At 57.3% G+C, this 12,190-nt stretch overlaps 1 protein-coding gene across 2 annotated transcripts; it reads left to right on the top strand.

The window, feature by feature from the left end:
• The first annotated feature begins 374 nt into the window (after nt 1–374).
• LOC102942616 lies at nt 375–11,861 on the top strand. 2 transcript variants are annotated; one of them, XM_027824911.3, is made up of 5 exons: nt 375–703; nt 2,815–2,911; nt 7,278–7,439; nt 10,130–10,261; nt 11,407–11,861. In XM_027824911.3, the coding sequence occupies exons 2-5, from the start codon at nt 2,815–2,817 to the stop codon at nt 11,541–11,543; spliced, it is 528 nt and encodes a 175-aa protein (XP_027680712.1). In that variant the 5' UTR covers nt 375–703; the 3' UTR covers nt 11,544–11,861. The 2 variants fall into 2 exon arrangements, with proteins under 2 accessions (XP_027680712.1, XP_043383260.1); XM_043527325.1 differs by lacking the exon at nt 375–703 and adding an exon at nt 1,548–1,566.
• The last annotated feature ends 329 nt before the right edge of the window (nt 11,862–12,190 follow it).

Here is a 12,190-nt window from a genome sequence, read left to right as displayed (position 1 = left end):
GGGAGTGTGGGACGGCCCCCCCACAGCATAGCACCCAGCACTCCCTCACACGGGGCCCGGGGCCCAGGCCCCTCTCACGCACCCTGGGGCGACAGCAGGGCCGTGGGAAGACGGGAACACAAAGGGAACATTGGCCTGCAGCTGTGCTCAGGGCTGGGGCCCAAGCCGCACACAGGGTCACAGGTCACCAGCCTGCAACGGCCCCAGCACCGTCCCTGCCTGCATCAGGCTCAGGAGCCAGCGGGCTGCAGACCAGTGCCTCCAGCCCCCCCCCTTCCTCCCCTGCCTAAGCCTGCCTGCGTCAGGGACTCTTACAGCGTCTCCGGCTCTGGGGGGGCGTCTGTCTGGGAACTGGCCCCCTGCCAGCTTGCTGGAGGGATCCATTCCAGCCCACACAGTCCTGCCTCTAAAGTACTCGGCCGTGAGGGCGCTGGGTGGGGGGGGAGCTTGGGGGTTGAGCAGCTGGATTTCTGGGTGCCCCCTCGGAGGCTGCGCGCTGGCAGGCGGCGGGGGGCCCTGCAGGGTGGTAGGTTCTCCCACAATCCCACGTCCGTGCAGCTGAGTTGTTCTAGAATAAGAGTCCTGCTGGCCTGGGCAGTGTGTGCGCTGGCCCCGTGCCCAGAACCCTGCACAAGCTGCACATCGGGGACGCCTGTTGCCTCCATTTCCCAGCTGGCTGCTGCCCGCCCTGCCTCGTCCTGCAGTAAGTACACACGGCCCTGCGTGCTCCGGTGCCAGCGGGGCCGACCGAGGCAGCCGGAGGCCCAGCGAGCCGGCACTGGCCTCACGTGTGAGGCCGGGGGCTGCAGGATCCACAGCCTTTCGGGCCCGGGGCTGGGCCGCGAACGGAGGGGCCGGATGGTTCTTGGGGCAGGGATGCCGAGCTGCTGCCTCTGGTCTAGCTGCACCTTGGAGAGCGGCCTGGCCCCCACCCGCTGCAGAGGGCGACGGGCAGCTTTCACCCCGCTGGCTCGGGTGGAAATCGCCTGCAAAAGTGCCTGGCCCCCTCCCCATGCGCGCGTGGGGCCGATTCTGGCGGAGGGAGATGGGCTGGTCCCTAAGGCAGGAGCGGGGCAGTATCTGTAACTCCACAGGACTGAAGGGGCGTCCCAGGCTCCCCCTACACGCCTGGCATTTCGGGGCGGGGGGGGGGGAGGGGGAAATCCCTTCGGCTCTGACATCAGCGTCTAGTGCACTTGGGTGACCCCCCCGCCCCCGGCCACCCCCCCAGGTGGGAGCAGCCCCAGTTCCCCTGCCCCCAATGTTGGCCAAGGGCTGGGGGCCTTTGTACCATACCTGCGGGCCCGTCCCTGTACCTTTGCCCGTGTGATTTAGTCGTGTCCTGCTGGTAGAGGTCAGGCAGGACGGGGCCCTGCCAAGTCCCAGTTGCCTTATTTAGACCGTGGAGACCGAGGCAGCTGTGACGCCCCGAGCTGAAGGGCACAGAGCCCTCCCCGGGGCTGGGCACTGAGCAGCGAGGGCCCAGGTTCTGCAGCGTGGGGGCCATAGGCATGGCCAGTGCCAGGCTGGCATCGCGGGGGGGGGGGGGGGGGGCTGCCATTACAGGTAGGGCTGCCACCGCTGAGGTACAAAGAACCCGGGATCGTCGGGTGCCCATACAACCGGCCAGCTGGCAGCATGCGCTGAGCCAGCTGGCACACTGCCCAGCGCAGCTACCGCGAGACAGGGACGAGCCTGGGAAAACCTGGCCAGGTGGCACCCCTAAAGGCTGCTGACCCCCAGCAGGCAGGCCTGTGCTCCTGCCCGCCCACCGGGGGCGCGAGGCCAGCAGCTGCGCTCCTGGGCCCCGGGAGCTGGAGCAGAGGCTGGCGCTAGCAGGGGAGAAAGCTGGAGGCAGAGCGGCCTGGTGAATAACAGGAGAATGAGTCTTGTCAGGCCCGGGCTGGAGCGGCTTGTAATGAAGGCAACGCATGCCTTGCACGCCCGGCGCATGCACCCAGCCGGGAAGGGCACTCGCGGGCCGGGCCTGGGACGAGCTGTGCTGGCCCTGCTGGGACCAGGAGCAGGGACGCTCCGGCAGCCTTCCTCCAAGCCTCGACGGGCCCGTCCCAAATGCCAGTGCTCCCAACGCCCCCACTCAGGTCTTGCAGCTGGGGAAACTGAGGCACAGAGAGGGGGGCGTGCCTGGCCCAATGTCACCCAAGGAGTCAGTGGCAGAGCCAGGAACAGAACCCAGGTGCCTGTGCCAGCTCCCAGGGCTGCTGCTCGTACCTTTGCCCCCTGGAAGCGGGTTCGGGATACAATCCTGCCTCGTTCCAGAGCAGAGTTACCTGAGACGGGATCCTCCGCCCCTCCGCTCTGGGGACCAGGCCTCTGGAGCTACCTGTGCTGGGGAGGGCCGGCCAGCCCCAGGGACGGTCCCTCCCTCCCCTGCTACCAGGGGCACCGAGCGATTTGAGCCAGCTGGGCTCTGCAGCCCCCAGCCTTTCACCATGAGCCTGATGCTGCCATGGGGGAGGGGAGGGACATGAGCGCAGGGTCAGCCCACGTGGTGCCGGGGACACTGGCCAGCCAGGCTCCCGGCCGGCTGCCAATCGGCCGGCACCGGGGAGCAAAGGCTGGCCTTTCCTACGTACGGCCTGCTGGGGACAGCCCACGCGTGGCTAAAGGCTGTGGCGGCAGGATGCTGGGTGAGGAGATCGTGGATTCGAGCCAGACTGCGGGGTTCTCCTGCGTGAGGGGCTGCTGGGGCGGGTCCTTGGGGTGCAGCTGGGTGGCGCTCTAGTCTCCCCCCTTGTACGGCACAGCACAGCCCACCCTCGTGACAGAGGTCCCAATGCTTCGATCCCACAGATGCTCTCGCTGCCGGCCCTGCGCGTGGGCACCCTGGCCAGGAGAGGAGTCCTGGGCACTGCCAGCATCAGAGCAGCACATGGCCATAGCGGACATGGTAAGAGCCATTCCCTCGCCGAACGCCCCTGCAAGCCAGCTCTGGGGGCCCAGGGGAGCCAGTGGAGACTCTGACGGTCACCTCCTGCCTTTCTCTTGGGGGCAGTGGCAGGGGCAACCCCACGGGCTCTGTTTTCCCTGTCAGGCAGAGGAGGGAGACGGGTGCTGGAGCTGCGGCTCCAGCTGAGCTCCCTCCGGAGGGCTGCGTAAGCAGCCTTGCACGCGCCCTGGGGAACAGTGGATCTCCGCAGTGCAGGCCGGCCCACTTTGCAGCCTGCCTCCAGCCGGGGCTGCTGGCCCTTTGGAGGCAAAAACTCCTGGCCTCAGTCCCGACACTGCAGTTAAACCCCTGCGGCTGGCTCAGGTCAGCTGACTCGAGCTGGCAGGGCTCAGCCTGCAGGACTGTGAAACTGCGGAGCTCAGGCAGGAGGCTGGGCTCTCCGACCCAACGGTGCCCGCACAGCCCAGGGCAATTGTACAGCCCTACAGCCCAAGCCCTGCGCCCCGGAGTCTGCTGACCTAGGCCACATGGAGGTGTGTTGTTCGGTGTAGACCCAGTTATTCCCAGTAATACTCTGAGGGGCCAACTCTACGCTTCGGAGAACAGGGAGTGGATTCCTTCCTGATCCCTGCATGCAAACTGCTTCCACCCTGGAGCATGGGACTTGGTGCCTCTAACCTGGCACTTACCCAGCATCAGTATTCTCTAGGCCTCAGAGCACTGCACAAGCGCTGCATGGGTGAATTGTAGCCTGGATAACTGAACATTTTGCTCATAAAATGACTCAATTCTCTCTCAAGTCCTGCTCCGGTCTGAGGCCGATGTGCCCCAGGGCTCAGCCCACAGACCTGGAGGAACTCCTGGCCCTATTGAAGTCCTTGGGGGTTTTGCCTCTGACATCAATGGGGCCAGAATTTCAGCCCAGTGGCTGGAGCTCTTCGGTCAGTTCTCCTACGGCAGATATTTGCTTGCTCCAAAGTGCTCATATTGCAGCTATTTGTGATTCTTTCTCCCGTAGGGATGGGGCTACTTGCTAACTTCCTGGCTATCACAGCGTCCTGGTTCCGTTTAGCCCCGTGGGACCTAGCGACTAGAACAAACTCGGGTGTGTAGTGCTGGGGAAGGCCCCTGACTGGTAACCGGCAGAGACGGGATGTATAAAGTGGGCCTGGAAAGACAGTAGGCTTTACTCTTCTTCTTCTCCTTTCTGCATCTTTTTACATTAGAAATTAGGGTCCTATGTGGCCAAGAAGACTGAGTGGAGAAATGAGGCCACCCCAAGAATGAAAGTTGAGCAACTCTGCAGGATTGGGCTTTTTAGTCAGACTGCATCAAACGATAAGCACACATTTAACTTCAGTGCATAACTCACACTTGGGAGAAAGGAAGTCTTTGTTAAAGATTCAATTAAGGTGTGAGCACTTGCCCAACACATCCTTTAACACTACCCGCAAACTCAGGGAAAATCACAGGTCATCTACTCCAGTCCCCTGTGCTGAGGCAGGACTAGGTATTATCTAGACTGTCTCTGACAGGTGTTTGTCCAACCTGCTCTTAAAAATCCCCAGTGATGGAGATTCCACAACCGCCGTTGGTAATTTGTTTTGAGTGCTTAACTACGCTGACAGGTAGGAAGTTTTTCATGATGTGTAACCTAAATCTCTCTTGCTGTAATTCAAGCCCATTATTTCTTGTCCTGTCCTCAGTGGTTAAGGAGAACAATTTATTACCCTCCTCCTTGTAACAACCTTTTACGTACTTGAAACTTGCTGTTATCATGTGCTCCTTCGGTCTTCTTTCTCTGGACTAAGCAAACCCAATTTTTTCAATCTTCCTTCATCTGCCATGTTTTCCTTTAATTGTTTTTGTTGTTCTCCACTGGACTGTCTTCAATATGTCCACATCTTTGCCGAAGTGTGGTGCCCAGAATTGGACACAATACTTCAGTTGAGGCCTTATCAGTGCTGAGCAGAGCAGAAGAATTACTTCTCGTGTCTTGCTTACAACACATTTGCTAACACATCCCAGAATGGGTTTTGCAACCGTATCATACTGGTAACTCATATTTACCTTATGATTCCTATGACCCCAGATTTTTCTGCAGTACTCCTTCCTAGGCAGTCATTTCCCATTTTGTATTTGTGCAAATTGCTTATTCCTTAAGCGTAGTACTTTGTATTTGTCCTTATTGAATTTCATCCTATTTATTTCAGACCATTTCTCCAGTTTGTCCAGATCATTTTGAATTCTAATCCTGTTCTACAAATGGCTCGCAACCCCTCCCAGTTGGGTATCATCCACAAACTTTATAAGTGTACTCTCGATGCCATTATCCAAGTCATTGATGAAGATATTGAACAGAACCAGACCCAGGACAGATCCCTGAGGGACCCCACTCGATCTGCCCTTCCAGCCTGAATGCAAACCATTGATAACTATTCTCCAAGTACAATTTTCCAAGCAGTTTTGCACCCGCCTTACAGCAGGTCCATCTAGGCTGTATTTCTCTAGTTAGTTTATGAGATGGTCACGTGAGACAGTATCAAAAGCCTCACTAAAGTCAAACTATATCACAGCTGCTGCTTTCCTCCTATTCACAAGGACTGTTACCTGTCAAAGAAGGATATTAGGTTGATTTGACATGATTTGTTCGTGACAAAAACATATTGACTGTCACCTTATTTCCTTCTAGGTGCTTACAGATTGATTGATTGATTGATTGCTCCATTATCTTTCTGGCACTGAAGTTAAACTGACTGGTCTATAATTCCCCGGGTTGTCCTTGTTCCTCTTTTTATGCCCTTTTCCAGTCCTCTGGGTTCTCTCCCATCCCCCACAAGTTCTCAGAGATAACTGCTAATGGCTCAGAGATCTCTTCAGCCAATTCCTTGAGTATGCTAGGATGCGTTTCATCAGGTCCTGCTGACTTGAAGACATCTAACGTGTCTAAGTAATTCTTAACTTGTTCTTTTTGTATTTTAGTTTCAGATCCTACCCCACTTACCCTGATGTTCGCTAGATTAGTCGTCCGATCACTGCTAACTTGTATGGTGAAAACCGAAACAGAAAGGGCATTTAACGCTTCGGCCAATGCTGCGTTTTGTTATTGTCTCCCCCCACCCCACTCCCCAAATCCTTGGGTACTCCTGAAATCACCAGGGAAAAAAAAAAAAAAAAGACAACAAATGTTAAAAGCCTTGTAGCCACGCCTCTCACCCTGCTCTCCCTCCATCAACAAGTGGAAATTAGCCGCAAGCCCAATTCTCAGTCCCATGCTGGCCACCTGCAGCAGCTTTCAAGTGCTATTCCCAGTTTATCCACAAGATGGCACCAGTGCCCGTTTCCCACAAAGTGCTCCTTGTTTTACCCTTTTCAGAGCAGCAGCCGTGTCAGTCTGTATCCGCAAAAAGAAAAGGAGTACTTGTGGCACCTTAGAGACTAACCAATTTATTTGAGCATGAGCTTTCGTGAGCTACAGCTCACTTCATCGGATGCGTACTGTGGAAAATACAGTGGGGAGATTTATATACACCCAGAACATGAAACAATGGGTGTCACCATACACACTGTTCCAGCAGTTGACAAGAAGGTGTGAGGAACAGTGGGGGGAGGGGAGTATAAATGGCCCACCTTGATTATCACTACAAAAGGGTTTTTTTCCCTCCTGCTGGAAATAGCTCACCTTAACTGATCACTCTCGTTCCAGGGTTCAGAGTAGCAGCCGTGTCAGTCTGTATCCGCAAAAAGAACAGGAGGACTTGTGGCACCTTAGAGACGAACACATTTCTTTGAGCATAAGCTTTCGTGAGCTTCATGCATCCGATGAAGTGAGCTGTAGCTCACGAAAGCTTATGCTCAGATAAACGTGTTCGTCTCTAAGGTGCCACAAGACCTCCTGTTCTCTTCTCTCGTTGCAGTGTGTATGGTGACACCCATTGTTTCATGTTCTGTGTATATAAATCTCCCCACTGTATTTTCCACTGAATGCATCCGATGAAGTGAGCTGTAGCTCACGAAAGCTTATGCTCAAATAAATTGGTTAGTCTCTAAGGTGCCACAAGTCCTCCTTTTCTTTTTGTTTTACCCTTTTAACCCCTTAGGCCCTGCCCCGTTAACTAGTTGCTGTGCTTATCTTGCTCAGCTGGAGCATGGCGATAAGACTGGTCAAGTTCCCTGTAGAGCCCTGGACCGGGGCTGAGGTGACGCTGGTCAGACCGTGTACAGATGGACGCTCCCGCCCGGCTGGCCTTCCTACGGCACTGAGGAATGGGGGGGCTGGCGAAGAAGAGGGGTCAGGGCACTGGGGGCAGCGGTGGGGATGTGCTGGGGCTTTGCTGAGGCCAGTCTCTGCCATCTCTCTCTCCAGTGGCGACTCAAGAGGACATGTCGGTGCCCCGGTACTACGACAAGCGCAGCTCCCCGCTCCCCGACGTCCCTTACTGCAAGGAGCTGGGCGCGGAGCAGAAGGCCCTGAAGGAGAAGGAGAAGGGATCATGGAAGCAGCTGAGCAACGAGGAGAAAGTGGCCCGTAAGCAGGAGGGGGCGGAAGCCCTGTTGCTGGGGTGGGAACCGGAGAGGGGGGAGGTCATGGCACCAGTAGGGGGATGGTCTGGTCAGTTACCTCCCCCCATCCTCTCTGCGCAGCGTCCAGCTCCTGCTTGTGGGCTGGGGGGCTGCCTGGGGACCGAGCAGGCCTGCGTCTGGGACACAGCGGTGGAGGGACAGGAAGTGCTGCAGGACCCAGGGAACTGGGCGGGCCAGGGCCTCGGAAGCCAGTGAGTGTCCTGGATCGGTTAGGGGCGGGAGAGCGTGGTCTAGTCCTACAGGCCCTAGCCTGGCTGAGGGGCTTTGTGAATGTGCTGGGAACTGGGGCCTGGGGGCCACTTACAGATTATGTGCAGGGTGAATGCCCCATGCCCCATTCTGGCTGAGGGACGGAGGTGCTGGGCTCTTCAGGAGTGTTCCAATCAGCTAAACCATTGCACACACAGACATCATAACCACACCTCTCCTGACCGTGGTATTAGAGATCTCCCCAGCCTGGCATTACTGTAGGTCTGCTTCATTTAAAGGAAGGAAACTTGCATCGTCCATTGTCTTTGAGTGTGCGATTGCTGAGAAACATCCCTGGGCTCCCTCATGGTCTGTACCTGGAGCCCTGGGCTTCTGGCGTTGGTTGAGGTCAGCACTGGCATATGCAGAGTTGGATTCCCCCCAGATATCCCTAGCTCTGAGCCCCATTCTGCCAGCTGCAGCCTCCCCAACCCTGCTGACTTCAGCTGGAGCAAAGGGTGCCCAGCATCTGGCAGGGTCAGGCTCCAGTTATCAGAGCTCCCACATATGCCAGGCCTCCAGTCGGTGATCAAACCCAGTGCCAGTGGAAATTTTAACCCAGGTGTTTAAGTTGCTGAGGCCCAAAAGCCTCTGAAAAGTCAGAGCCAGGGAGTGGCTCCCTACCCTTCCGCTACCAACCTCCTTGTAACTTGCATTCTCCGCTCAGCCATTAGTTGACATACCAGGTAAACCAGCTGGTGTAATGCCTTAAATACACTGCTCCCCCAGCTGGAGTGTCTGCCAGGGAGGATGCTGTGTCACCCCAGAATTCTTGATCACAAGAGGAGCCAGACAAAGCCAGCCGGCAGTTTATCGATAGCGCTTTGTCCTGAGCAGGCAGTAGCCGAACAGTTAAATCTGTTCCAGGTCAATGCATCTGGTCACTGGGGAGTGAGCAACTATTGCACCCGCCTGCATCTGAGCTAGCCCAAGGAAGCTCTGTGCACATGACAACCTGCTGGCAACCCTTGTTTAACTGGCCTTTTACACCGGGACAAAACTTACAACCAAGAGCATGGAAACACTAAACCCCAGCCCCACCCCAAATCTGCGTGAAATACACAGGCTTCCTCGGTTAGATAGGAACCAGGGGTGGCTGAAGGGCTGGAAGTGTGGAAAGAGAATCCACCACATAGATGGATGCACATAGCCACAAAGGGCTGATACGTCGGCTGGGTAACAGCGGTAACCATGAACTGGGCTCTGTCCTGACCAGACGCTGCTTCCTCAGCATGGCTCTTAAATGTACACAGAAAGCTGTTTACAGCCGGGCAGAGCAACTTCCAGGGTCTTCCCTCCCCTATGCCGGTTCCCTACACCATGGAGAACTTAACCCTGGCCTTGGTGTTCTCAAGCATGTCAGTGCCTTAGAAATGCTAATGAATGGGCCCTGGGAAGCATCATCACCACTGCAAAGAAGCCGCAGGGAGGGGTGAAATTACTTACCTGATGTCAGATAGCCTGTAGGTGGCAGAGCCCAGCTCTTCTGCTCCCAGACCATGACCCAACCACTGCAGCCCACTCCATCTCCCTCTTGCCAGCATGGTTCTACCACCGTTTCCCTGGTCCAGGTGCAGACGGGTTTGTCTCTCTCTAACACCATCATATAGACTCTCCACGGTGCGTCTCCCATACAAAAACTCGTCCTCTTTTCAAGCACTGGGCCAGTTTCACCTTTGCTGCCCTCAGCAGTAGCACTAGTGTAGATGGGCCCTGCTGGCCTCTCCACCATGGTGCTTAACCCTGCTCAGAACTGTGCGAGATGAAGAGACCCCCAAGCCCTGGCTCCACCATTGGAGCTGCCCCAATGCTGACAGGAGAGCTCCCCAAAACAGACTGCTGTGCGCGGGGCTTCATGCTTACCCTGCTGGAAGCAGGAGCTGCCCCATTGTTGGGCCATCACAGACGGACGGCCTTGGAAAGCAGACATCTCTGCATTTGCCAAGCAGCAGGAGCCGTTATCCTGGGACAGCCCCTGCGATTTCAGCCCTCTTCCCATCTGGATTCATGGTCTAAAAGCTTAAACCGTGTCTCTAACCCGCCTGTTAACTGCTGTCCAAGTTCTGCCGGAGCAGGCCTGACAATCCACAGACAGCTCCCAGGAGGAAAGGCGGGATGGGACGTGCAAGGGACGGGGGCTCGGCCCCAGGAATAGCCTGTGGGAGCAGCAGATGGAATGAAGGGGGCAGAGGGGGCTCAGAGGTTAGCAGCCACCACAAAGCCTTTGCCAGAACTGTCTGTAGTTCCCTTTACAGACGGGATCTGGAGGCAACCTCTGGGCTGGAATGGCTGCGCTAACACGATCCCTCAAGCAGCCCCCGGGGTGGGTTAGCGGGACGGGCTGGGGTTCTCTGTGCCACCTTAGCCTCGCGCCTGTCTCTCTAGTCTATCACCTGAAGTTCAACCAGACCTTCGCACAGATGAACAGGCCATCCAACGAATGGAAGACGGTGCTAGGAGGCATGTTCGTATTCTTTGGCTTCACTGGATTAATCGTGTGGTGGCAGCGAGTTTATGGTAAGGGGGGATGGACCATATGCTTGTAGGACAACCTGTGGGAAGGCAAACGGGACACGGCTGGGAGGCTGCAGTGACTTAATCTACTGCCTATGTAGAGGCTCCCCCTTCAAATCCCACCCCCCCCCCAATAATTCTGTTCTAGGGGTGTCCCCATGTTCTGCTGCCCAGAACTTCCTGCCCCAGCCTGAGCTGGGATTTGTTAGACACGTCGTTCGAAACCTGGCTCTGCTGCCAACCAGGCCTGGACCTGCAACTGGCCACGTGCTCAGCACTGGGGTGGGGCAAGTACTAGCAGGGCATGGAACTGGCTGGGGACTGAGGCCCTGGCTTCTGGCACTGGGCATAAAGGGGCTGGAGATGGCGAAGCAGAGCTCGGCGGTAGGAGACGTCTATCCAGCTGGGCATGCCCTGGAGCGGGTCTGCTCTTAACCCTGCTCAGCCCAGGCCCTCTAGAGAACTGACAGCTAGACCCAGCTGCGGCATTGGTCCTCAGATCCCCTGAAAACCCCCTCTGGCCCCTGCTGCACTCACCCCCCGGTGCACACAGGCTGCAAGAGCCTGGAGGTTTTCTAAGAACCTTCTTTAAAACGGCACCAGGGCCAAACAAACCGCCGCAAATATTCTCCCTCAAACCCTTCCCTGGGGAAGCAGCCTGCAATGTAAGCCACCATTCAGCCGGCAGAGGGGGCCTGAGCCAGCAACTCCTAGGAGAGGCCTCTGGCCGCCCGCTGCCCTCGGACCACCGGGCAGTAAACAAGCCTGAGCCAGGCCAGCTTGTGCTTCTTGCTGAGGAGGGGCCAGAGGCGGGAGAGGGGCGAGCAGGGGACGGGTGCTGGGCTGGCCTGGTGCCCACGTAATGCCATGGAGCCAGCGACGGTCCCCGGCCCAGCCTGGCTGTGAACGGGGAGGGAAAGGGGGTGGGGGGAGGAGCACAAAGCCGCCTGTGAAATCGATGGGAGCCACCTGCGGCTGGAGCCTGGCCGAGTGCGGCCTAGGGCTTCGGCCAGGCTGATCCTTACGCCCCGGTGGGAGGGGAGATGTGGAATAACCTGGCCACGGCCCCGGTACGTCGGGTGGAGAACCAGGCAGGCTGGGTCCTGAGCAAACTGGTGCTCTAAGCTCTCCCCTCCCCGTGTCCCCAGTGTTCCCCCCAAAGCCGCACACCCTGACGGAGGAGTGGAAGGCTCAGCAGGTCAAGAGGATGCTGGACATGCGCATGAATCCCATTCAGGGCTTCTCCGCCAAGTGGGATTACGACAAGAACGAGTGGAAGAAGTAGAGGAGACCCTCTCCACCCTCACGGCCCGCCCCAGCCCAGGAAGGGGCCAGCGCTCTGGGGGAGAGCCGCTGGAGCAAAGCCACTCTTGCCTCTCTCCCCTACCCTCATCCTTTGCTGGGCTGCCACCCCCCCCCGACACCCTTGTGCCTTGTCTGAAGCGCTCCCTTTCCTGGTCCTGGGCAGTGAGCTGGCTCCAGTCTGTGCACCGCTCCTCCCGGTCCCACTGGGGGATCCGTCCCATGGCCTGGCCTGTCTCTGGTGAAGGAGCATTTGGCATTGTCCATTCCCTGCTCACGTGGAATAAAACACTACAGTAAATCCACAGTGTGCAGCTTCTGTCTTGTACCTGCCAAAGGGGAGGGGAGGGGAGACCCACTGTTCTCAGCCCCCTCAGAGCCATCCACTCCTGTCCCCCAGGGTACAGCGAGGAACCATTCAAACTTGTGCTGTTCCTTAAAGCATCACCTGGCCCACAGCAGGCCTACTGTCCTCTTGAGTTACTCGGGTTAAAAGGCTCTTCTCCCTTCCCCGATCTCCAGTTCTTATCTGCTGGGAGGCAGAGATCTAGGCCTGTGTTCATGTACGCAGAGGAGCCAGCCAGGGTGGGACCCCAGCCATGGGCACTGCAGGAACCCCAGGGCTCATGG

Source organism: Chelonia mydas, chromosome 13, assembly GCF_015237465.2.
Source record: "Chelonia mydas isolate rCheMyd1 chromosome 13, rCheMyd1.pri.v2, whole genome shotgun sequence".
Lineage (NCBI taxonomy): Eukaryota > Metazoa > Chordata > Testudines > Cheloniidae > Chelonia > Chelonia mydas.
This window is presented reverse-complemented; position numbering and strand designations above follow the sequence as displayed.

Excerpts from the sequence above, each read along its gene's own strand:
- LOC102942616 (XM_027824911.3), top strand. The coding sequence starts at position 2,815 with ATGCTCTCGCTGCCGGCCCTGCGCGTGGGCACCCTGGCCAGGAGAGGA. Across the intron at positions 7,440-10,129 it reads CAACGAGGAGAAAGTGGCCC|TCTATCACCTGAAGTTCAAC; the intron begins GTAAGCAGGAGG and ends CTGTCTCTCTAG. Across the intron at positions 10,262-11,406 it reads GTGGTGGCAGCGAGTTTATG|TGTTCCCCCCAAAGCCGCAC; the intron begins GTAAGGGGGGAT and ends CCGTGTCCCCAG.